Here is a 26,414-nt window from a genome sequence, read left to right as displayed (position 1 = left end):
CTACTCAAAGTCTCTTTGCCCCATTGCCCCTGCCCTCCCCCTTCCCCCTACCCTCTCTTTGCCCTCCCCCTCACCCTGCTCATGCTCTCTCTCTCTCTCTCTCAAATGAATAAATAGAATCTTTTTTTTTAAAATGTGGAGAATAAAGAAGGGCTAGACAACCCCTGCCCCAGCCCCCAAAGAACAATGGAAATCATGCAAAAAATTTAAGTAAGAAAATGGCATGGGCAAAATTGCATTTTAGAAAGATTCATGACTGCAGGGTGGAACTGCAGGCATATACCACCAGCCCAGGGGTTTTGCTGTCTGCATGGTAGTTGTGGCCTCCAGCCTTCCTCCTCATGCCTGACTTAAGAAGCAAGAATGGACGGTGCTGAGCAGATGAGGATGTAACATGTTTTGGCCACTCACTTCTTGTAAAGTTGAAAAAAACAAAAATTGTGTCCATTTGCACAGCAATGTTGTTTAAAAGAAACCAGAAAATCCTGCCAATGTCTATCAAAGGAGATATGACCAGGTTAAGTTATAGTAATCCATAAACCAAAAAATGATACATTTTTTAAATGAAGCAAATATTATCTACAAAAAAGACTGAAGAATGGCTAAAATCAAAGAAATAGGTGTTGGTGAGAATATGGAGAAAAAGGAACCCTCATGCACTGTTGGTGGGAATGCAAACTGGTGCAGCCACTGTGAAAGACAGTATGGAATGTCCTCAAAAAATTAAAAATACCTCTGCCCTATGATCTAGTAATCAATTGCACTACTGGGTATTTACCCAAAGAATACAAGAACACTAATTCAAAAAGATATGTGCACCCCTATATTTATTGCAGCATTATTTACAATAGCCAAGATACAGAAGCAACCCAAGTGTCCATCAATTGATGAATGAATAAAGAAGATGTAGTATACATGTGCAACAGAATATTGCTCAGTCATAAAGAAGAATGAAATCTTACCATTTGCAACAATATGGATAGATCTACAGGGTGTAACGCAAAGTGAAATAAGTCAGAGAAAGACAAATACCATATGATTTCATTAATATGTAGAATTTAAGTAACAAAACAGGTGAACAAATGGGAAAAAAGACAAACCAAAAACCAGACCCAACTATGGAGACCAAACTAATGATTCCAGGGTGGGGAGGAGGATAGGTGATGGGGATTAAGAATGCATTTATCATGATGAGCACTGAGTAATGTATAAAAGTGTTGAATCACTCTATTGTACACCTGAAACTAACATATGTTAACTATGCTGCAATTAAAATGAAAACAAAACAAAAACGAGAACTAATGCTACTAAAATGTGTATGTCAGGAGTTAAAGTCTATTAGGATTCAGATTTATTTGTTAAAAAGAAGAAGAAGAAAGAAGAAGAAAGAAGAAAAGAAGAAGAAGAAGAAGAAGAAGAAGAAGAAGAGAGAGGAGGAGGGGGAGGGGGAGGGGGAGGGGGAGGGGGAGGGGGAGGGGGAGGAGGAGGAGAAAAAGAAGGAGAAGAAAGGGCACCTGGGTGGTTCAATCGGTAGAGTGTCCAACTCTTGATCTCAGGGTTGTGAGTTCAAGCCCTGTGTTGGGTGTGGAGTCTACTTAAAAAGAAAAGATTAAAGTTGGTCTATATATGCTGAGCTGGAAAAATGATTATAGGGTATTATAAAACAAATTGCATACTAATGTGTATGTCATGCTTCCATTTAAAAAGTAAATGCATGTTTAGAAAAATATAATGTGCATATTCTCAGGGGGAAAAAGTCAAAAAGAGCATGGAGCAAAGTATCAACAGTAGTTACTTAGGAGTGGAAATGGAATGGAGGGAGTTCCACTAAATACATAATTTTGTCACTGGTGGAATCATGGGTATGACAGACCCAGATCTGTTATACTTGCCTTGCTTTCCAGCATGAACGGCATCAGCCACTTGTCACACTGTTCCTGTGGCTTCAAAGCTGTGCACAGTGCCATAGTCCCCTTAGCTCCTAACATTTCTGATGGCCACAGATGCCCACAAGGGCAAAGGTTGTCATTGCCTCAGCATCCAGGGCCCACCTAACCAGAGGGGGTCCACCTGCAAATGGGAGGAGGTTAATGCCCCAGGGGGAGGAGTCAAGAGAGATACACAGAAGTAGGAAGATAAATTGCTCACTGACCCACACATAACCTTTCCCCATGCACCCAGTACTACACTCCGTGTGATGGACAGTCTGGGAGCCAGTGGTTTCACACAGCCTCCCCAGGGACATCTCAGAAGACTAAGCAACCAGCTGAGTGTTCTTGCAAAGTCTGGCCAACCTTGATAATAATCTACCTTGAATCTGCTCTCCCTCCTTATCTGTCTTACTTCTCTTCCCTCAACACTTGCTTCCCTGGTACCATCCCCTCCAACAAAGCATTAGCTCATAAACTTTACCTCAAGCTCTGTTTCTAAGGAGCCCAATCGAAGGCAATAGGTGGTTTTCTACTTTGTTAATATTTCTTCTTTAAATATTTTCTTTAATTAAGAACCCAAAAATTTAAGTGGATGAGACCCTTAAAGCAGAGAAGCACTTACCAGGTCATTTCAACATAACGGAAAATCTACACAGACTAGCATTTCCAGGTAACCTCCCTTTAGGTAGAAATAGATATTGAAATTCTGAGAGTATGAGCAATGCACTTTAGAGAATTTCGTTGCTAGGGTTTGATCATCCTGTTTTCCAAGATGGATTTTGGGAGCCTGCGTGTAATCTTCTATACAATGTCCTTGGAGGGAGGTTGGCTATCAAGCAGCATCAATGCAGAACAGACCGTGCATCTCACGTAACATTGCCAGTGCTTAGATACAATGGTGCCATCAGAATTGTCCATGATCATCTCAAGTCTGTCAAAGAAGGAGGAGAAGGAGGGGGGTGAGAAGTCAGAACAGCAACCATGGTAAGTCAGGAGGGTGGCATGGGTGGAGGAGGGGGTATGAGGCTCTTTCAGACTGTCAGCCCTTGGGATGGAGCTCAAGTTACAGGGCAAATGAAGTAGAGTTGTGTGGGAGACCACTCAGACTCCTGAAAAATAGGAATGTTCATAAAACTGTACTCTGTCCTAGTCAGCTTGGGTTGTTATAGCAAAAATTCCATAGATAGGACTCTATCAACAGAAATTTATTTCTCACAGTTCTGAAGTCTGGAAATCCAAGACAGAGGTGGATCTGGCAGGTGTGGTGTCTGGCAAGAACGTCCTCCCCTGGTTCATAGATGTCGCAAGGTGGAAGGGCAAGGAAGTGCTCAGACCTCTTTTATAAAGGGACTAACAATACCTCCTAATACCATTACCTTGGGGGATAGGATTTCAACACATGAATTTGGGCGGGGGGCGGGGGGGACATAGGCATTTGGTCCATTGCAGTCTATGGCAACAGGACAGGGAAATGTCCTGAAGTTGCTTCTTGAGCCCTGTGTGGTTTCTCAGGACCCTGTGGCCTGATTTTCCAGGAAGCTGTGACTTCTCCTTCCACATAATCACTGCTTCTCTCTGCTGTGTGCCCAGCCCATTGGACTCACAGAGAGAGGAAATGTCTGCCCGTGTGTCGTCCCCAGCACCCACTCGCCCTTTCTTCCCACTCCAGATCATCCGTTCCTCTTAGTTCCTCTTAGCACCGGATCTTTCTTGTCCCACCTACAGCTGAAGCAACAGGTGTGATGATCAGAGGAAAGCTAACACTTTGCCACCTCTTTAATTTTTTAAAATTATTTTTTAATAAAAGCTCTTTGTGTCAGGTGGGGCTTGAACTCACAACCGTAGGATCAAGAGTCACATGTTCTAGCAACTGAGCCAGCCAGGTGCGCCCCATTGCCACTCCTTTTAGCCCATTTTAGCCTTCTTTCTTTTAAAAGTTGTTTTATTATTAAAAATTCTCTAATATTCCAGAAGGAAGGAGTATGTATAATGAACTTCTATGTTGAAGCCATGACTCGGCTTCAACAATTATTAACAGAATGCCAGTCTTCATTTCATCCACATTCCCAACTATCCCACCCTCCTAGTGTGGGTTATTTTAGAGCAATTCACAGACATTGTATCATTTTATTCATAGATAGTTCAACAAGCCCACAGTCTTTATTTATTTATTTTTAAAGATTTTATTTATTCATTCATGATAGACAGAGAGAGAGAGGCAGAGACACAGGCAGAGGGGAGAAGCAGGCTCCACGCTGGGAGCCCGACGCGGGACTTGATCCCGGGACTCCAGGATCATGCCCTGGGCCAAAGGCAGGCGCCAAACCGCTGAGCCACCCAGGGATTCCCAAGCCCACAGTCTTTAAATCCCGAGTTATCGAGAGGGGATTTGGGTGCCAAGCAGATGGACAGAGGAAAAGACTCTAGAGTGACCTGGAATGCCCTGGTGTTTCGCAGCCATTCAGCTCTGGTCCACGTTTGCACCCCTGCATCAGCAGGTTGTGTGTTGTTTCCCACTCAGCATCTGAACCACCTTTCCAAGTTTGGGCAGGGCAGTCTATCCCTGTGTGACTCCTGGTGAAAGTAGAGTTCTGTGACTTCTACAGTAGCTGAAAAAGTTAAATTCTTGCTTTCCCTGATCTCAGGGTACAGGCTGTGACAGCAGGTCATCCATGTGGATGTTTTCATCAGGGATTTGAGTTGGGAGATGCATCATGGCACACAGAAGACCTAAAGGAATAGCAAGTGGCTGGTGCTTATGTGTGAGATGAAGATGTAAGACCCACAGATCAGACTGTGAAAGTTTGCACTGGCCACTGTAAGGGCTTTGGGTTTTATTGTAGCCTGGTATTGACATCTGGCGGAATAAAATGCATGTGTTTATCAAAATTACTGGCGGTGCAAAATTTCTGCTGTGCAGAAAACAGATTCGAAGGAAGAAGAGGAGTGCCTGGATGGTTCAGTTGGTTAAGTGTCCGACTCGATTTTGGCTCAGGTCATTATCTCAGGGTCGTGAGACTGAGCCCCACATCAGGCTCCACGTTGAGTGTAGAGTTGGCTTGAGATTCTCTCTGTCCCTCTGCCCCTCCCCCACTCATGCTATCTCTCAAAAGTAAACAAATAAAATCTTAAAAATTAAAAAAAAAGGAATTGAGGGGACTTGGTGGCCCTAATTCCTCATTCTTCTAATAGCTCCTCATACCACAGTCAGACAGCAGTGGTGATTTCATGATGCCATTGCTCGGAATGGGATGCTTCACTGGCAACAGTAACGTAATAGTAACACAAGCCAGATAATAAGACTAGTAACAGCCAGTGTTAATGTAGCTCTTACTATGTGCCATATTTTAACTTATTCATTGTCCACAAACATCCTAGAGGGAAGTGGGATTGAGATTATTCCCATTTTTCAGATTAATAAACTGAGACAGAGTCAGAGTCAATGACTCGTCAGATGTCACATAATATCCCTACTCCATCCACTATAAACTTGACCCCACAGTCAGTCTCTGATGCCCTCTTCAACTTTGTTTCACACCATTCCCCAACTTGCCCCCACCCAGTCCCGTGTCAGTCTGCTGACTCACACACAAACAGAGCCCATTCTTCCCCGGGGCCTCACACACATGGTTTGTGGCTTTCTCTTCTTCCCTCACATAGCTATGATTCCACTTATCTGAAATGTCTGGAATAAGCAAATCCATAAACAGAAAGCAGGCTGGAGGTTGCAGGGCTGCCTGCTTTACCTGGCATGCAGAAAGGAGCGATAGCTGTGAGCCTCCTGGCTGGTTAAAGCTCTTTCTCCTTTTCCTTTCTACTCTCTTCTGGAGCCCGGTTCATCTCCTAGGAACAAGGAGTTCTGGGAGAAGGAAACATTTCTATGAAGTGATCTGAGCTTCCAGAAGAAAATTTCCATGTTATCACAGGCAAAAGAACAGGGAAGGTAGAAACACCCCAAAAGTCCATCAATGGATAAATGGATACACAGAATGTGGTCCATCCATGCAATGGGAGATTAGTCTATGAAGAGGAATTATGTCCAACCATGTTATGGATAAAGCTTAAAAACGTTATACTGAGTGAAAGAAGGTAGGCACAAAGTCCACACGGTATATGAAATGTTCAGAATATACATATCTATGTACCCAGAAAGCAGACAAGTAGTAGCCAGGGGCTGGGGGCAGGAGAGAACGGAGAGCAAGTGCTAATGGAACAAGGTTTTGGGGATAGGTTGTTGAAAATGTTCCGAAATTAGAGAGCGGTGAAGGCTATAGCTCCTTGTAAACATACTAGGAACCACTGGCTTGTACACATTAAAAAGGTGAACATTATTGCATGTGACTCATATCTAAGTAAACATTAAAAAATGAGTCTCATCGCCCTCCCTGCAAAAAAGAAATGCTACAACACACCACCACCAAATAAACAACCCAAATCAGATCAAACCCCTTGATCCAACTACTTGTCTACAGAAAAATATCAGGGACAAATATATTAAAGGACTTAATTTTTTTTGAGATTTATTTATTTATTTGAGAGAAAGAGAGAGAGAACGAGCACGTGAACCAGCAGGGGGAGCAGGCAGAGGGAAAGGGAGAGAGAGAATCTCAAGCAGACTCCCCAAAGTGAAGCCTGATGCAGGGCTCCATCCTACAACCCTGAGATCATGACCCCAGCCGAAAGCAAGAGTGGACACCTAACCGACTGAGTCACCCAGGCACCCCAACAAACATATTAAAGGACTTTATAGTGGTGAAATTAGCAAAATTCAGACAGCATCTCCCAATACAAGCACTCCTGCTTCATCAAGAAATACACTTCAGGGCAGCCCAGGTGGCTCAGCGGTTTAGTGCCTCCTTTAGCCCAGGGCGTGATCCTGGAGACCTGGATCAAGTCCCACATCAGGCTCCCTGCGAGGAGCCTGCGTCTCCCTCTGCCTCTCTCTCTTTCTCTCTCTGTGTGTGTCTCTTGTGAGTAAATGAATAAAATCTTAAAAAAAAAAAAAAAAGAAATACTCTTCAGAGGGGGCGCCTGGGTGGCTCAGTAGGTTAAGTATCTGACTCTTGGTTTTGGCTCGGGTCATGATCTCGTGGGTGGTGAGATCAAGTCCCATGTTTGGCTCCGCGCTCAGCAGGGAGTCTGCTTGATGGTTCTCTCCCTCTGCCTCTCCCCTCCACTGTCTCTCTCTCTCTCTCTAAAAATAGATATTCAAAAAAATTTCAGGGTAACAAGGAAAAAAGAGATGGAAGATTAAAAGAAAATAAGGGACATATCAACTAATTGCAATATGTGGATACTATTTGGATCTTGAGTCAAACAAAAATTGTAAAAAGAAATTGACGAGACAATTGACATTTTGAACACTGTGGATATTTGATATGAATAAGTTACTAATTTCTCAAGGGTGATAATAATATGCATACATGGTTTCAGTGTTTCAGAAATACAGATTAAAATATTCATAGTTGAGGGATCCCTGGGTGGCGCAGCGGTTTAGCGCCTGCCTTTGGCCCAGGGCGCGATCCTGGAGACCCAGGATCGAATCCCATGTCGGGCTCCCGGTGCATGGAGCCTGCTTCTCCCTCTGCCTGTGTCTCTGCCTCTCTCTCTCTCTCTCTGTGTGACTATCATAAATAAAATAAAATAAAATACTCATAGTTGAAATAATACAGTGTGGGGGACTCTTTCTCCAATTGAATTGTACTAACACACCTGGTTTTGGGGACACACTAATTTCTTGGTTCTCCTCTCCCTTTTCAACACTCTCTTGCTCTATTTGAAATGAGTTGATTTTTGGTTTTACTTGTTTCTTGTCTGTTCCCCACAAGAGCAGCAATCCTGTCTCTTGCATATTGCCACATCCCACAGGTTTAGCATAGCACCTGGAATATATTAAGAGCAAAATACTGAATGAATGAATGAACGTCAATGTAGGTCTTAACATTGCTCTAGTCCTGAGTTCCAGGTCCACATACCCAGCTGTCAACTCAACAGCTACATCTACACCCAGACAGATATCTCCTCTAGTTATCTTCAAAGATGATGGTGATGATGACAGAAACTATTTTATAACACTGAGTGAAGCCAGCACATATGTTGATTTGTTTGATAATAACAATTATCCTCTGTGATTTCATTTAACAGAATGGGAAGCTGAGGCCCTGAGACATCATGTGCCTTGCCCAAGGTCACATACCTCGGCAGTGATTGCACCAGGGTTAGGATGTGAAGAGGCTCTGGCAGACCAAACTTGATGGGCTCTCCTGACTTAAGACTGTGGCCCTTCTCCTAGGCACACAGAATCACCATTTGGGGTCACCTTAGACTTTTTTTTTTTTTAAGATTTTATTTATTCATGAGAGACACACAGAGAGAGGCAGACACATAGGCAGAGGGAGACGCAGGCTCCTCGCTGGGAGCCCGATGTGGGACTTGACTCCCAGACCTTGGGATCATGCCCTGAGCTGAAGGCAGACACTCAACCGCTGAGCCACGCAGGTGTCCCATCACCTCAGACTTCTGCCTCCCCCTTTCCTTCCCACCCTTTTCCTGCCCCGGTCTCAAGTTCAGGCTTCAGGCTGGCCCTCCATTCCTCAATCCCTGTATCACTCAGCCGATGCTCAATACATCTTTGCTGCCTTGAGGGCAAAACTGCCCCAATCCGAGCACACATTATTTATTCCTTCATTTAACATGGGCACCCACTGGGTTCAGCTCCATCCTTCCCAGCTGTGGGGCTCTAAGCAGGTTACTTAACCTCCTGCAGTGGGTCGAGTGGTGCCATCCTGCCCCTAAATATACTTCCATGTCCCAATCCCAGAGCTGGAGACCTTATTTGAAAAAAGAGTTTTTGCAGATGTTAAGTCAAGAATCTCCTGAGATTGTGCAAATGGGCTCTAAATCCAATGACAAGTGTTCTCATAAGAGATATAGAAGACAGACACACACATACAAAGAAGAAGAAGAAGAAGAAGAAGAAGAAGAAGAAGAAGAAGAAGAAGAAGAAGAAGAAGAAGAAGACAGACACACACAGAGAAGGCCACCTGAAGACAGAGGCAGAACCTGGAGTGGTATGGCCACAAACTAAGGATCCCCAAGGCTGGAAGGGACAAGGCAAGATCCTCCCAAGAGTCAGAGTGAGCACAATGCTACCAACACCTTGATTATAGACTTCTGGACTCCAGACTGTCAAGAGAATACATTTCTATTGTTTTAAGTCACCAAGTTTGTGGCAATTTTTTACATTAGCTATGGAAAGCTAATGCCCCTCCCTATTTCTCACTGTCCTTGATTCAGGATGGGGATAGTCACACGTCCACCTCATTGGGTTGCTGTGCGCAGATCTGACCTCTGGTTTTAGCACTTACAAGTTGCCAAGCCTTGGGCAAGCTATTTGACCACTCTGTGACTCAGTTTGCTTATTTGTAAAATTGGGATAATACTTCTTAGGACGTTGTGACACAGCTGTTCTCAAATCTTCTGGTCTCAGAGACTCTTTTCCAAGGCCGCTCTTAAAAACAGCTGAAGAGGGATCCCTGGGTGGCGCAGCGGTTTGGCGCCTGCCTTTGGCCCAGGGCGCGATCCTGGAGACCCGGGATCGAATCCCGCGTCGGGCTCCCGGTGCATGGAGCCTGCTTCTCCCTCTGCCTGTGTCTCTGCCTCTCTCTCTCTCTGTGACTATCATAAATAAATAAAAAAAAAAAAAAAAAAAAAAAAAAAAAACAGCTGAAGACTCTAGGGGCACCTGGGTGGCTCAGTGGTTGAGGTCAGGTCAACAAAGGTCATGATCCCAGGGTCCTGGGATCGAGTCCCAATTCGGGCTCTACACAGGGAGCCTGCTTCTCCCTCTCCCTATGTCTCTGCCTCTGTCTCTCTGTCTCTCATGAATAAATAAATAAAATTTTAAAAAATTAAAACTTGAAGACGCTAAGGAGATTTTGTTAGGTGGGTTATATCTATGGATATCTACTATAACTAGAAATTTAAACTGTTTCTTAAAAATGTTGATTAATTCAGGGCAGCCCGGGTGGCTCAGCAGTTTAGCGCCGCCTTTGGTCCAGGGCGTGATCCTGGAAACCGGAGATCTGGTCCCAGGTTGGGCTCCCTGCCTGGAGCCTGCTTCTCCCTCTGCCTGTGTCTCTGCCTCTCTCTCTCTTTGCGTCTCTCATGAATAAATAAATAAAATCTTAAAAAAAATATTGATTGATTCAAAAGCAGACACATTGCATTTTAACATACATATATTTTTTAAAGATTTTATTTTTTTGAGAGAGAGTAGGAGAGAGCAGAGCACAAGTGGGGGGGAGGGGCAAAGGAAAGGGAGGAGCAGACTCCAGCCTAAAGGAGGGAGCTCAATCCCAGAACCCTCTATCATCACCTGAGTCGAATGCAGACAACCCACTAAGCCGCGCAGGAGCCCTAACACACATATTTTTGTTAAAAAAAAAAAAACAAAAAAACAACTATGCTCCCAAACCAACAAAATACTGAGAACAGCGGTGTTGTTTTGTATTTTTGCAAATCTCCTTATTGTCTAGCTCATTATAAGAAAGCTGGATCCTCACATCGCTTCTGCATGTTCAATCTATTGTGATATGCTGTTCTGTGTTAAATACGCCAAGAACATCTTGCCTCATACTGATATAAAGCTGGCAAGAGGGAAAACCTCACAGGGACCCTTAGGGTCCTGGAGCACCCCAGTGATCACCAGGCCACACTCTGAGAGCGGATGGAGTACAGATTAAATGAGTCGGTATTTATTTGTAAAGCACCGAGAATTAAATATAAAATAGATGTCCAGTACATTTTCAACTTGAAATTTTTTTAGTCGATTTGTACCAGGTTGGTTGGGCTTCACCGCTATGAGGGCGCTAAAGTTTTTTCATGCCTTCGGGGAGCTCCCGGCCTCCTGGGGGAGGCGTGTGTGTGCCCCCGCGGCTAGAACTCAGCGTAGGAGACGCGCTTCCACGGGAGGAGGCACCGGGCTGTGCCAGTGCAGAGAAGGGTCCCTAAGCCCCGCCTGGCGACCGGGGAGGGTGGGAGGACTCGAAGGCTCAGGAGAGACTCTGCTGGGGGCGGGGTGTCTGTGGACTAGGGGGTTCGCCAGGTCAAAGGGACGGGGGCTTGGACAGGACAGACGACGGTGCCCAGAGCCAAAGCCCGGCCTCACCTCCTCCGGTTAGCGGCGCAGGTCACGGGAACTGCCGAGGGACGTGGCTCCGCGGGCGGGGCGGCGCAGGCGGCCTCGGGGGCCAGGGGACCCCGCCACCCGTCCCCCTGCCCCGCCGGCGCCGCGCGGGAGCGCAGGGCCCTGCCGCCAGCTCCGCCTGTGACCGGGGCTGGAGGGCGGGGGGCGGGGCTCGCCCCCTCCCCAAGATGGGCCCCATCCCCGAGGCCCCCTCGCGCCCCCCCCCCGCCCCGGCTGTCGCCAACGCAGGGGGCCCCCCGCCCCGCCCCTGCCCCGCCCCCGGGCTGGCCGCGACCCCTCCCCGGCGGCGGGGGGAGGAGGAGCCGGGACCCGGCGGCTCCAGGAGAGTGGGCGGCGCGCCGGGACTCGCGGGGGCGCGGTGCGGGGCCCGAGGGGACCCGGGCGCCCCCGGGCGGCGGAGGCCGGGCGCGCCCCTCGCCAGGCCGGGATCGGGGCGGGGCGCGCGGCATCCCCGCGGGGGGGGGGGGGGCGGGGCAGCCGGCCTCGCCGCCGCCAAAGTTTCCCGGAGGAGCCGCGGCCGCCCTTCCTCCCCGGCCCGGGCGAGGGGGCGACCCCCGGGCGGGACGGTTTCCGAGGGCGCCGCGGCCGCGCTCCCGCCGGACTCCGCGCCTCCATTGCGCCCAACTCGGATTCCCAACTTGGGAGGCGCCGCGGGCCTGCGCACGCGCGCCCTGCCCGCCGCCGCCGCCGCCGCCGCCCGCAGGGGAGCAGGGGAGCAGGGGAGCAGGGGAGCAGGGGAGCAGGGGAGCAGGGGAGCAGGCGCCGGGCCCAGCCGAGCCGCCGCTCGCCCCCGCCCCGCCCCGCCCCGCCGCCGCCGCCGCCGCCGCGCTCCGCCCGCCGCCCCCGCCCATGCGGACGCCCGCCCGCAGCCCGGTGCGCCCCCGCCCGAGGGCCCCCTGAGCGCGCGGCGCCCGCGGCGGCGCGAGCTGGGCCCGGCCCGGCGCGGCCCTCGACAGCCGCAAGTTTGGGAGTTGCACGAGTTTGCGGGGTGGCGGAGAGGCCGGGCGGGGCGCCATGGAGGAGGACCGGGGGTCGGCGCCGGCGGCCGAGTCGGCGCTGGAGAAGAACGTGGCCGAGCTGACCGTCATGGACGTGTACGACATCGCGTCGCTCGTGGGCCACGAGTTCGAGCGGGTCATCGACCAGCACGGCTGCGAGGCCATCGCGCGCCTCATGCCCAAGGTCGTGCGTGTGCTGGAGATCCTGGAGGTGCTGGTCAGCCGCCACCACGTCGCGCCCGAGCTGGACGAGCTACGCCTGGAGCTGGACCGTCTGCGGCTGGAGAGGATGGACCGCATCGAGAAGGAGCGCAAGCACCAGAAGGTGGGTGGCGAGCGGGCGGCCCCGGGGTGCGCATCCGGGCAATGGGGCCGCGGGAGCTGCGGGCCGCCGGGGCGCACACCTGTGCGCGCGGGGACTCCTGGGAAGAGACCCCACTGGATGGAAGAGGGAGGAAGCGAGGCCCCCGGCCCTCTGTGGTCCAGCCAGCGCCACCTGGCATATACCGCCAAGGTGTTCTTTGGAGTCAGATCTGAGTTCCAGCCCTACCTGCACCGCGTAGTGGCTGTGAGATCTTCGCTAGGGGACTCAACTTCTCTGTGCTTCATTTCTTGGCATGTCAAATAGTGATAGTGGTGAGACCCACCTTAGAAGAATTAAGGGGTGATATATCTAAAGTGCTTGGATAAGAGTATTTTCCAGAAATGAAATAAGCCCTCTCTGCCCTTCAGTGTTACCCAAGAAGATGTGACGTCAAGCCCCTTTCTTCTCACCCCAGAACCCCCCAGAGTAAAGGGGATGGGACCTCCAGCCACCCAGCTCACTGACCCCCGATCTTCGGATTTCTGTTTGCAAAATGTTTTCCAGGGTTTCTTCTAGTTTATTGACCTGAGGTGTTTTCCCCTCCTTGGCGTTGTTATCTTTAATCTTCACAGAGCTCTGTGAGGCAGGAATTATCTTCATGTGAAGATGAAGAAAATGGAGGGGGGAGGGTTGTCCCAAGTCAGTGCTGAGAGAATCCCAGCCCTAGTGGAGGTAACTCTAGTGCTTTTTCCCTGATTTGGGGGAAGGACGTGCTTTGGGGCAGCTTTCAATCTAAGCCTCTGCCCTGTGAACAGGAATCCCTTGGAGCCCATGAATCAGGGCCTCCCTATTGGGCTGGGAGTCTAGACAAGGTGCCTGGGGAAAAGGAAGTGGGAGATGTGTGGTTTCCTGCCCCAACCTCAGCCCAGGGAAGATTCTGTGAGACCCTTTGGACAGAGAATAGGAGGAAACGCCTTTCCTTGGAGGAATCAGGGTGCCTGCCTGGGCTCTGGCTTGCTGTGTGGCCTCAGGAAATACACTTGGCCTCTCTGAAGCTCCCTGGCAGGCCATAACCTATTGTGTTTCAGGGAAAATAGCCTCAGGGGCTGTGTCTGTGGTCTTAACCTGGGGGCAGAGCTGTGAAGAGTGTTGTGAGGTTCCAAGGTGTTTGTCCTCAGAGGTCCCTATGCCCTGAGGTCAGGAAGGAAACCCAAGCTCCCGAGTGTGAGGCAACATTTCCAGGATCCTACTGGGAGCTTGAAAATGCCCCAGCCCTGTAATTAATGTCAAGCTCCCAGGAGCAGGGACTTTGGAGATGGACAGCCTGGTTTCAAACCCTGCCACTGTGAGGGCCCGCTTCGGCAGCACATGTACAAACCCTGCCATTGTGATCTTAGGCAAGTCACCTCTTTTCTCTGTGCCTCAGTTTCTTTAGCTGTAAAATGGGAATGATAATAGCACTCATCTCCTCGGGTTGGGGTGAAAAGGGTTGGTTAACTTATATCAAGTGTTTGGGACAGAGTGTGGCGGGTTTTGAGGGCCTTAGGAGTGTTAACTGTTGTCTTTAGGCCTGGAGAGACTCTCAGTGAGGTGTTCATAGGCTGAAATTGGAGATCCTACCCCCATCTCCAGCATCCCTTCTCCTACCCCAGATCCCCACCCCCACCCCCCACCCCCGTTCTCTCTTAGAGAACAGGGGGAAGGGATCTTTGAAATCCTCTCACAAGGCTGCCTCTTACTAACTCGGGCCAAGGGGCTTAGCCCGGGTCACTTAGAAGTCCTAGCACCTGTGCTGGGAGACACCCTTGGGAGACATCAGAGGCCACTAGGCCTGGAGTCAGATGGAATTCCCAGCCAGCTGCACTTATCACTTCTGGAATGCTATCAGCCAGGAAGTAAACCCCAGCGTGTTCAGAGCCAGGCCTTGTTTGTAAACACGGAGGATGATTTCTCATAAATCAGAAGACAAAATCCTTTTCCCATCCAAGCCCCGGTCCCTTTTTCTTGGTATTCTTAGGATCGAGAGAGACTCCTCTGATTTTTTTTTCTTGTAGTCTCAAAGGCTCCTCACGGTGTTATTTCCACAAAAGTCTTCTGAACATGTCCTTGGTCTTATCAGCTTGTCTGTTCATTCCTCCCTCCTTCCCTCTCTCTCACTCTCTCTCAGCACATGTGGCTCCAGTAAAACATGCACCCTGTCTTTCATCAGCCCCTCCCCCAGGTACACCCCCAGACTCAGTTCTTCTCATCACACAGACTCAGGCCACAATCATAACATGTTCTATCTGGTTGCTCAGTCTGCAACCTGTTGATGGGCCAGAGCATACAGAATGCACTCCCAGGTGATATGGGCAGTGCAGAGACAGGGAAAGCTGGATCTTCATCTTGCATAGTGGGTAGGTACCTGGAAAGACAGGAAAATTACAGATAGGCTTAGAAAGTGACAGCTATGCAGATACAGTTCTCTCTAATGTTAACAGTATATGTTCATTTACTCATTCAACAAATATATTTATTGAGCACCTACTATGTATCAGGCACTGTTCTGGGCACTGGGGAGATAGCAATGACCATAACAGATGAGGTCTTTGCCCTCATGGACCTGACTTTCTAGTGCAATGCTGTCCCACAGAAATATGTGGCTTGTCACATTAATAAAAAGACACAGATGAGGTTCATTTTAATATCATAACAAACCCAGTCTATGTAAAATATTATTTCCATATATAATCAACATACAAAATTATTTTTTATTGAGAGATGATTGCCATGTAACATTGTATTAATTTTAGGTGTACAGCATAATGATTTGATATTTGTATATATTGTGCAATGATCACCACAGTGAATTTAGTTACCATCCATCACCTCACATAACTACCTAAAAAATTATTACAGAGATAGTTTGCGTTTTTTTCTATGTCTTTATAATCTGGTGCATATTTTTTTTTAAGATTGTATTTCTTTATTAGAACAAGCATTAGCAGGGTGAGGGACAGAGGGAGAGGGAGAAACAGACTCCCCACTGAACAGAGAGCCTGACATAGAGCTTGACCCCAGGACCCTGGCATCATGACCTGAGTCAAAGGCAGCTGCCTAACTGACTGGGCCACCCAGGCACCCCAGTCTGGTACATGTTTAATCGTTACTGCAAGTGTCAGTTTAGACCAGCCACTTTTTGAGGCTCAGCAGTCATATGTGGCTTGTGACTACTCTGTTGGATGGTGTAATTCTGGTGTGAGGAGATAGATATTTTTTTAAAGTATTTAAATTTTCAGCTTATGATAAATGACATGAAGAAAATAAAACAGAGGGATATGAAGGAGACTGGCCAAGATGGGGGTCTAATAGATGGGGCTAGTCAAGGAAGGCTTCCCTGAGGAGGTGGTATCTGAGCTGAGATCTGAATCAAGTGTGGTGCCCTCCACAGAGAGAGCTGGGAGAGGGACATTCTAAGCAGATGGCAAGTGCAAAGGCCCTGAGGTAGGAATGTACTTGGTGTGTTCAAGGAACACAAGGGAGTACCTGAGTGGCTCAATGGGTTAAGCATCTGCCTTTGGCCCAAGTCGTGATCCTGGAGTCCTGGGATCAAGTCCCACATTGGGCTCCCTGCTCAGCAGGGAATCTGCTTCTCCCTTTCCCTCTGATGCTCCCCCTGCTTGTGCTCCATGTGCACTCTCTGTCTCTCTGTGTGTCAGATAAATAAAGTCTTTAAAAAAAAAAAAAAAAGGAAGACAAAGAAGGCCCATGTGGCTAAAATAGAGCATATAAGGAATAGAGGTGAGAGGTGAGATCAGGGAGATGCAGGGATCTGATTATCCTGAGCATTGTAGGCCAGCATAAGGGGTTTGAAAACGGCAAAGGAGGTAATCAATCAGGAGTGACTTCCTGGAAGAGCTTTTTAGATGATGTGGAGGCTAGAATAAATTTGCTGTGGTCAGCTCAGAGGCAAGAATCACACATAACCCCACCCCTTTTTAGGGCAGAGTAAAAAAGGAAACCCTGAGAGTTAAAGTCTATTGCTGCATAACAAGTTACCATGGCTTACTGGCTCGAAGTAACATACATTTATTATGATAATGCAGAGTATGATATTTATGGATCACATCAATATGGGTAAACTAGATAAAATTTTGCAGGTCAAAATTACACCTAGGTTTCACTGGGTTAAAATGTCAGGAAATTCATTCCTTCTGGCAGCTTTAGGGGAGAATCCACTTCCTTGCCTTTCCCAGTTTCTGGACACCACCTGCATTCCTTGGTTTGGGGCCCCTTCCTCCATCCTCACAGCCAGCAGACTACTTTTTTTTTTTTTTTTTGACAGAGGGAGAGAGAAAGAGCACAAACAAGGGGAGCAGCAGAGGGAGAGGGAGAAGCAGACTCCCAGCTGGCAGGGACCCCGATGCAGGGCTCAGTTCCAGGACCCCGGGATCATGACCTGAGCTGAAAGCAGACGCTTAACCCATTGAGCCACCCAGGTGCCCCCAGACTGCTATCTTCAAATCACTAGCTCTGGCCTCTGCTTCTGTCACCACATCATCTATGACTTTGACCCTCCAGCCTCCCTCTTCACTTACGAGTACCCTTGTGATTACATTGGGCCCACCTGGGTAACCCAGGACACTTTCCCCATCTCAGGGTCCTTCACTGAGTCACACCTGCCAAGGTCCTTTCCCATGTAAGGTCACATAGCCTCAGGTTCCAGGGAGCAGGATGTACAGTCAGTTACACTCAACCATTGCCCCCTGGAGACTTCTGTGCTCAGCCTCTGCCAGATGAGAGCAGAGATGAACAACATAGAATAGCCTGCCTCTGCTTCCAGCCCACCACTGTGAGGGCCACACGCCTGCACCATCCTGCCACCAGCACTTCCACCCTCTGGTCAGATCCTTCACCTTGCCTGGTGACCTTGAACCAGCTGTGTGAATACTTAGTTATTATCTCTCATTTCCCCACTGCGGCAGATTTCCTGACAAAGGAGATGGGGATTTAGGAATTTATTTAAAAGATGAACGGAGGCCGTGTTTATCCGGCCACCTGGGCAAGCTAGTGACAGGCTGTAGGAGGAGCAGAATGCAGCAAACACATCCTTAGCATTTTCTGGGTGTTGGGCACTATTCCAACATTGACATAATCCTCATGACAGCCTTCAGAGGTAGGTATCACACTATTTTCCACATTTCCAAAGCATCCAAAGACTGAATAACTTCTACAGGATCAGCCAGTCAGTGGCAGAGACAGGATTCAAACTCGGGTCAGTAGGCTCCAGTATCTATGCTTTAAAAACCAGCATTATGTCCTGATTGCAATAGCAGTTGTGCTATGTTTAGTTTCTGGTTTTACAAAACGCACCCTCCCTTTTTTTTTGGTATCTTTATTGAATATAAGTCATATACCATATCGTTCACTCATTTAGAGCATCTAATTCAGTGGCTTTTGATCTATTCACAGAGATGTATAACTTCCACCAGAATCGATTTTAGACATTTTCATTACTTGGGAGAGAAAACCCATAGCCATGAGCAGCCACTCCTCATTCCCCCACCAACCCTCCAACTCTAGACAAGCACCATACTTTTTATGGATGTACCTGTTGTGAATATTTCCTATCACTGGAGTCCTACACTGTGTGGCCTAGCTGCTTTCACTTAGCATTATGTTTTCAAGGTCCGTCAATGTTGTTCATCAGTTGATGGACATCTGGGTGGTTTCTACTTGTTGGTGCCTGTGAACAATGCTGCTATGAACATTCCCATACAGGTTTTTGTGGGGACGTGTCTTTTCATTTCTCTTGGGCAGATCCCCGGATTGGAATTGCTGATCACAACTGTTTTGCTCATTAAGGGGCTGCCAGACTGTTTCCCACAGTGGCTGTGCCATTTTAAGATATTCACCAGCAAGGCCTTAGGGTTCCAACTTTTTCATGTCCTTGTCAACACTTCTGTTTGATTATACCCATCCACAAAATAATTTTAATAGACTGATCTTAGTTATCCTCACATCAGCCCTGTGAGTCTTTATATTATGGCTCCCCCACTAAGGGAAACAGGCTCAGAGTTGTAAAGTGAGTCTGTTGCCCAAGACTGCTTAAAGAGATGTCTTGTCAGACATACAGGGAACACTGGGGCTAGGTGGCCTCCTGGGGGTCTTTTTTTTTTTTTTTTAAGATTTTATTTATTTATTCATGAGAGACAGGGAGAGAGAGAGAGAGAGAGAGAAAGAGAGAGAGGCAGAGACACAGGCAGAAGGAGAAGCAGGCTCCACGCAGGAACCCCGACATGGGACTCGATCCCAGGTCTCCAGGATCAGGCCCTGGGCTCAAGGCAACGCTAAACCGCTGAGCCACCTGGGCTGCCCTCCCCAGGGTCTTTGAAGCCTCTTTCTCCCTTGGAGACAAGTTGGTCCTGACTCAGGGTCTATCCACAGATCAGGGCTCTGACCTCTCCAGAGAGTTTGGGAACGCTAGGGCCACCGTGGCCCAGCCGTGACCTTACAGTTGTGGCTCTTGAGGCAGTTCTAATGTGGCTGAGTCCTAAAGCACAAATGCAGGCTATGCCCAGAGGAAGGACACCTCTTACTTATTTCAGAGTTGCCACATGGACTAGTGGTGGCCTTTTCTTGGTGTGCTGGCCCTCATGGGGAGGGAACACCCCAAAGCCCTGGCAGGTCCAAGCAGCTCCCGAGGGTCAGGGGGGTGAGGCTGCTGCCCTGGGCAAGCTATGACCCCCCACCACACACTGGCCCGTCACCTTCACAGGAGCTGGAGCTGGTGGAGGATGTATGGCGGGGGGAGGCACAGGACCTCCTTTCCCAGATCGCCCAGCTGCAGGAGGAGAACAAGCAGCTCATGACCAACCTCTCGCACAAGGATGCCAGTTTCTCTGAGGAGGAGTTCCAGAAGCATGAAGGTAAGAGGAGGGGCCAGCCTGGGAAGTTAGGAGAAGGCTGCTCCCACTGTGATCATAGGCATGAGGAATGCCCAGTGGATGAGACAAAGCCCTTGCCCTCATGAAGCTTATGTTCTAGTGCGGAGGAGCAGGATGATGGATATGTAAACAAACAGATGGCATGGTTCCAGCTTGTGACCAGTGCTCTGGAAGAACCCATACTGGGGGATATGATAGAGTTGATTTGGTAGGGGACTTCTGTAGACACAGTGATCAAGGAAGGCTTCTCTGATAAGGTGACATTTGAACCCTCGAAGTAATGGACTGAGCCATGCAAATATCTTGGGAGAGAAGCAAGTTCAAAGGCTCTGAGGCAGGAGTTTTATATGAAGCCAGGAAGGCCAATATAACAGAAGATGATCGGGGCCAAACGTGGTTAAAAGATGAGGTCAGAGGGGTCAGCAGGAGTCAGATCACGTGCCCCTTGGAGACCAAGGTTTAGATTTTATTCTAAGTGTGCTGGAAAGATACTGGACTCCTGCCAGAGGCCCATGTTGCACAGTGAGCAACCCAGGATGGTAAACCAGATCAGAATGGCACTGGAACCCCTGAACTGTCATTCATCCTGCAGACAGTTATCTAGAACTTTTACTCCAGGCCCTCTGCTGGTTTCGGGGAAGCAAAGACTGGCATGGGATTTAGCCTGGGCCCCATGGGCTGCATCAGCTCTTTTCTCCCTCACAGCCTCCTTCCCAATCGGAGGCTGCCTGTTGCCCCAGGAATCTCAGACCTCTGTGTCCTGTTTGAAGAAACTCCCTGGGTCCCCACATAAGCCCTCTCCTCCTGCTGGATGGGGTGAGAGATAGGCTTGCATGGAAACTGAAGTTCAGAACCATAGTAACTTCTCTGTAAGACTAAAGTAGCATACTGATAAGGACTGTAAGGACTGAGAAAAGAGGATATTTTGATGTAGGTGCTGGAATTCTGTTTTCCTTGGGTTTCCTTGGTTTACATGTGATCTGTGTAATGAAAGCAAAAGTCTTAGTGGTTGCAAGCATTGGCTCCAGAGCTAGGCCTCCTAAGGTAAGTAACCCACTACTTACCTCCTAAATGACCTTGATCAAGTCACTTGACCTTGTGTGCCTAAGTTCCTCTCCAGATAAAAATGGGAAAAATAACCATGTGTCACTCATAAGGTTGTTGTGAGGATTCAATAAATTAATATTTACAGATCACTTAGATTAGTACCTGGTATATACATGCAGCAAGTGTTAACTGTTATTACTGAATTTTTGGTTATTCAGTCCAGCCTCCTTATTGAACAGATGAGAAAAAATGAGGCTAGGGGCAGTGCAGTGGGATGTCCAAGGTCACAGAGCAAGTTAGTGGTGAAGTCAGGACTGGAGCTCAGGTCTGCTGAAGTTAGCCCCCTGAAGGAAGGCTTGTATCTCTCTGAGACCCCTTGATCTGGGGCTACCAAATGGGAATCATGCCCAGCCCCACAAATGGGCCACTGTGTTATTCTGGCGCCTAAGAGCTAATGATTCCAGACAGAACACTGCTCATTCATTGGCCCTTTATAAACTCATTTTATCACTGAAGTGCCTGCTCTCTGCCTGGTGCTCTGGACTGCCAGGTTGGAGGCTAAGAGGCGCGTGCTAGGGCCTGCATCTCCCTTCCACAGTGGCAGAAGAGCTCCTTTCCACCTTCTCCTTAAAACACTCTGACACCAAGTGGATGGTTTCTTTTTCCCCCACACCAACCAATTTTCCAACTCTCCAGGCACAAATAATTTAATTTGGCGCATAGCATCATCTACCTGGAGTTAGCATCAGACTCCACATGTTATGGGACCGGTCCAATGAACTGCCCTGAATTTAGGTGTCAATTGGCAGGTAACAGGTCCCCAGGATACTCACATCTATCTAACTTGGCTACAAAGTCAGAGGTTCCCATAGCTCCAGACCCCAAGCTTAATACTTTCTGGAATGGCTCATAAAACTCAGAGAAACACTATTACTGACTAATAAAGGATACAAAGAATATTATAAAGAATACAGATGAACAGCCAGAAGAAGAAAGGTATATAGATGAGGTCTCTGGGAAAATTTCCAAGTTCAGAAATTTCTATCCCAGTGGAATTAGGGTGCAGCACCCTTTGTGGACATGGGTATATTCATTCATCAACCTGGAAGCTCTCTAAATCCCAAACACTGATGGAGGTTCCATTATGTAGGCATGGATGATCAAATCATTAGCCATTGGTGATTAGCTCAGCCTCCAGCCCCTTCTCCCCTCCTCAGAGGTGAGGGGTTAAGGCTGCAAGTTCTAGCCCTCTAATCACTCATCACATGGTTTGTTCCTCTGGTAACCAGACCCCATCCTGAAGCTCTCTAGGGAGACCACCAAGAGTCACCTCATTATCATAAACTCAGATACGGTGGAAAGAGGCTTGTTAGGATAACAAAAGACACTCCTCTCATCCCTATCAGGAAATCACAAGAGTTTTAGGAACTCTGTGCCAAGAACATAGGTCAAAGACCACATGTATATACGTACATGTGTATATATATTCAATCATGTTATCTAAAAATATATATATTTCTTACCATATTGCAATATCATAATGGCATAATGGTACACACTCAGTCCCTTGAATGAAAGCAAAAAACAAACAGAACAAGCGTAACAAAGCAGAAAAGGAGTAGATTGTGGATAGGAGATTTAAACCAATTGTACTGGAGGTTATATTAAATATAAATGGGCTAAAAGTCCTAGATAAAGATTGTCAAAAAGTATTTTAAAAATTCAACTCTGTTGTTTCTAAGATACCTCTCTTGTAAAGGTTGAAAGCAGAAGGCTGAGAAAAGATATACTGTACAAACACTAACCAAAAGAAAGCTAGTGTAGCTATACAGATATAAGACAAAATAAACTTTAAGGCACAAATCATAATGATAAAAAGTTCAATTCATCAAGATGAATTGATAATGTAATGTAATTACATAATGTAATGTAATGATAAAAAGTTCAATTCATCAAGAAAATATGATTTTCAGTTTCTGCATACCTAATAATTTAGCCTCAGAGTTTATAAATCAAAAGTGAACAGAAATATGCCCAGAGTAGGCAACTCTATGGACAGAAAGTAGATTAGTGGTTGCCAGGGGCTGGAAGGAGGTCAGGAAAGAGGAGCGACTACTAATAGGTATGAGGTTACTTTTGCGGGGTTGATGAAAACATAGTGGTGACAGTTGCACAACTCTCTGAACATACTAAAAACCACCAAATTGTATACTTTTAATATACTCATTTAAAAAGTGGACAAGTAGGGCAGCCCGGGTGGCTCAGTGGTTTAGCGCCGCCTTCAGACCAGGGCCTGGTTCTGGGGACCCAGGATCAAGTCCCACATGGGGCTCCCTGCGTAGAGCCTGCTTCTCCCTCTGCCTGTGTCTCTGCCTCTCTCTCCCCCTGTGTCTCTAATGAATGAATAAATAAATTTAAAAATAATAATAAAAATAAATAATAAAAAGTGGACAAGTAAACAAGAAAAACACATCCACAGTCATAGTGGGAGATTTCAACATGCCTCTCAGTGATTGATAGAATAAAGCAGGAAAAAAAAAAAACCCAGTAAATATCTAGAATATGACCAGTGGGTTAGTAAAGCCATATCCATGTATGAGGGGAGGAGAGGCCAGCCCCAACCCTGCAGCTCCTGGCCCAGTGAGCCCTGGGAGATGTGAGGCAGGTGACAATCTGAAGGTATGAGCCTGCTCCAGCAGGTAGACATAAGCAGTTGAGGATGGTTGCACACATGGCACACCTGCCCGAGGGCCCCAGATCTGGATTCAGGTGGGAGCGAAATCTGAGTTTTTGCTCTCAAAAAATTCCATACAGCCGGAAAGCTGAATAGCAGAAAAAATTACTTGAGCATCTGAGTTAATGTTTCCTGTTAAAGGAAGCTTGAACCTGAGCAGTTCTACAGCTGAAGCCCCAGTGTCCAGCCTCAAGACTTGAGGACATTGACAGCAATTTCTCCAATGTTTTACATTCTAGAGAAAAAAATAATGAAAAATTTTCAAAGTAAAAAATAAAATGCACACATGTTACTTTTTTCTTTTTAATAAAATAATGCAAAAGTATTTATGGTGAAGAGCTTGGTCTCCCTTCCACTCCTGATTCCTTCCTGTTCCCAAGCAGTCTGCCTAGATGGTACCCTAGAAACCCCCTACTCTCTTTCTGCAGATTTTCTGTGCATGTTTGAATGTATATATTTACACAAATGCAGAAGGAGAATATCCTTTTTCGCCCCCTCACAAATGGTAACATATTCTAGACTGTTCCACACCTTGGTTGTTGTTTTTTTGTTTGTTTGTTTTACATTTGTACTTTTAATTTTTAAATTATTTTTAAAGATTTTATTTATTTATTCATGAGAGACACAGAGAGAGAGAGGCAGAGACACAGGCAGAGGGAGAAGCAGGCTCCACACAGGGAACGCGATGTGGGACTTGATCCCAGGACTCTGGGATCACGCCCTGGGCCGAAAGCAGGTGCTGAACCGCTGAGCCACCCAGGGATCCCTGTTTTATATTTTTAACATACGTTTTTATTTTGGAATAATTTTAGATTTATAGAAAAGTTGCAAAGATACTACAGAGAGTTCCCATAATGCTCCTGGCAGTATTCTCTCGTAATGACATCTTACATTACCATGGTAATGGGTCACAGCTAAGGAACCCACATTGGTATGTTACTATTAACCAATCCACAGTCTTTGGATTTCACCATATTTTAGATTAATGTCCTTTTTTCTGTTCCAGGATCCAGTTCAGGATGCCACAGTGGATATAGAGCACCTTGATTTTTTTCACTTACTACATCTTGCAGAATTTCCATATTTGTATAGATCTGTTCCTTCCTTTTGTAAGAACAGTAAGGCAGGGTAGTTCAGTAGGTTAGGTATCTGACTCTTGATTTCAGATCAGGTCATGATCTCAGGGTCCTGAGATCAAGCTGCATTGGGCTCCAAGCTGGACATCGAGTCTGCTTAAGATTCTCTCTCTCTCTCCCTCTGCCCTTCCCTCACTCATATGTGCATTCTCTCTAAATTAATTAATTTATTAATTTTTAATAAAGAACATGAAGGCAGTAGAGCATAGGAGTTAAAACCATGAACTCAGAGGCCAGACTGCCTGAGTCCAATCTGAGCTCCACCGGATTCCACCTGTGGCCAGATTATTTATCTTTACATAAATCAGTTTCCTCAGTTGTAAAATATGAATATTATTATGAGGATTAAATGAGTTAATATATGTAAAGTGCTTAGCACATAGTAAGCACTAGATAAACATTGGCCATTACTTGTTTTCTAACAGCCTCATTGAAATATCTCCACGCCCATTTAGAGTGTACCATTCAGCGGCTTTTAGTATATTCAGAATTGTGCAACCATCACAATTTTAGAATGTTTTTTTGTCACCTTAAAAAGAAACACCATCCCCTTTTAATTACAACTACCCAGTCCCTCCCACTGCCATCCCACCCTCAGCCACAAGCAATCACTCTGTGCCTCTGTACATTTGCCTGTTCTGGATGTTTCATATAAATGGAATTGATTAACATGTGGTCTTTCACATCTGGCATCTTTCACTCAGCATGGTGTCCTCACGCTTCATCCACATTGTTAACAACGTGTCAGGGCCTCATTCTTTTTTCTTTTTTTTTTTTTTTTAAGATTTATTTATTTATTCATGAGAGACACAGAGAGAGAGAGAGAGAAAGAGGCAGAGGCAGAGGGGGAAGCAGGCTCCCTGCAAGGAGCCTGATGTGGGACTCGATCCCGGATCCCAGGATCTCACCCTGAGCCGAAGACAGATTGTTCAACTACTGAGCCACCCAGGCGTCCCAGGGCCTCATTCTTTTTTGTGGCTGGATGATACTCCATTGCACAGAGAGGCCACATTTTCTGTTTTCCCATTCATCTATCAATGGATACTTGGGTTGTTTCCAACTCTTAGCTATTGTGAATAGTGCTGCTGTGAACATTCCAGTACTGGTTTTTATGCAGACTTGTGGTTTCAGTGCTGTGGGGTATCTACCTGGGAGTGTAATTGCTGGGTCGTATGGGAAGTACATTGAATATATTTTAGAATCCACAGCTGTCTGCCTGTGACACTTCGGCAAGGTACCCTGTGGCCTCTGAGGGTGACCTGGGAACCCTCTTTCCTGCCCCAGTGCCACCACAGAGGCCTCAGGGACCATGGGCCATGGCCCCAAGTACCCAGGCCTGCCCCTCTGCATACAATTGCTTCTGTGTGCGTGCAGCACGCTCCATGTGGGAGGGCTTTGCCTCAGCTCTCCAGATCCCTGCTGGCTTACCATGAAACAGCCCTCACGGCCACCATCTGAGACACACTTAATTGGCACCTAGCGCGGGTCAGGCTCCCAAAGGGTTAGTTCAGGGAGACTTGGGCTTCCCAGTCAGCACCAGCCCCCACCCAAGTGGAGAGACTGGGCAGATGCCAGGCATGCCTTTCACGGTTATTTTTATTTTGCATGGGAAACCATGGGAACACAGCAAGGACAAAAGTGTTTCTTCCACCTGTGAGAGGAACAGACGTCTGGCAGAGGGGTCCCTGTGAAGAGGTGGAGCCCAAGAAGTTAGACCTTGTGCTAGGTACCACCTTGAGCAGTGTGCCAGGGCCTGACTGCACACTGAGGGGCGTCACTGTGTGGTGTGGGGTGCATGGGCCAGGGGAACCTATGTAGGGGGGCTGGCCCTGCGTACCACTGTGATCGATAGACCAGTACGGGCTGGGATGCTGCGCTCAGAGCCCCTTCAACCATCTGCTGCATCCTGCTCCCTGGATGTCTACAGATTCAAAAGTGCATCTCTGTCCTTTTCATTTTTGGAAATCTGTCTTGTCAGCTGGAGGGCAAGGTGAAACGCTACTGGTTCACCTATGTAGAAGTGACTCACAGGGATCAAAGCCATTGGACTGGGGAGACAGGGGTGTGGGGCTATGTTCAGGGGTCTGGAAACAGCTCTTGGGCTCTGTCACCAGAAGAGGAGGGAGACTG

At 47.4% G+C, this 26,414-nt stretch overlaps 2 protein-coding genes across 5 annotated transcripts in view; one reads left to right on the top strand and one right to left on the bottom strand.

The window, feature by feature from the left end:
* Positions 1 to 1,495: 1,495 nt before the first annotated feature.
* Positions 1,496 to 11,933, bottom strand: LOC121475851 (translation initiation factor IF-2-like). The gene is made up of 2 exons (XM_041729548.1): positions 11,101 to 11,933; positions 1,496 to 2,862 (listed from the first exon to the last, which is right to left on the bottom strand). The coding sequence occupies exons 1-2, from the start codon at positions 11,586 to 11,588 to the stop codon at positions 2,733 to 2,735; spliced, it is 618 nt and encodes a 205-aa protein (XP_041585482.1). The 5' UTR covers positions 11,589 to 11,933; the 3' UTR covers positions 1,496 to 2,732.
* Positions 11,934 to 12,000: 67 nt separating this feature from the next.
* Positions 12,001 to 26,414, top strand: part of RILPL1 (Rab interacting lysosomal protein like 1) — a 44,080-nt gene continuing 29,666 nt past the window's right edge. For 2 of the 4 annotated variants that reach the window (XM_041728930.1, XM_041728931.1), the window contains exons 1-2: positions 12,002 to 12,462; positions 19,199 to 19,349. In XM_041728930.1, coding sequence (XP_041584864.1) covers positions 12,154 to 12,462; positions 19,199 to 19,349 — 460 coding nt within the window. In that variant the 5' untranslated portion in view covers positions 12,002 to 12,153. Of the gene's footprint in view, positions 12,463 to 19,198; positions 19,350 to 26,414 lie in introns of all 4 variants that reach the window. The other 2 variants (XM_041728928.1, XM_041728929.1) reach the window with 2 other exon arrangements.

This window comes from Vulpes lagopus, chromosome 14 (genome assembly GCF_018345385.1).
Source record: "Vulpes lagopus strain Blue_001 chromosome 14, ASM1834538v1, whole genome shotgun sequence".
Lineage (NCBI taxonomy): Eukaryota > Metazoa > Chordata > Mammalia > Carnivora > Canidae > Vulpes > Vulpes lagopus.
This window is presented reverse-complemented; position numbering and strand designations above follow the sequence as displayed.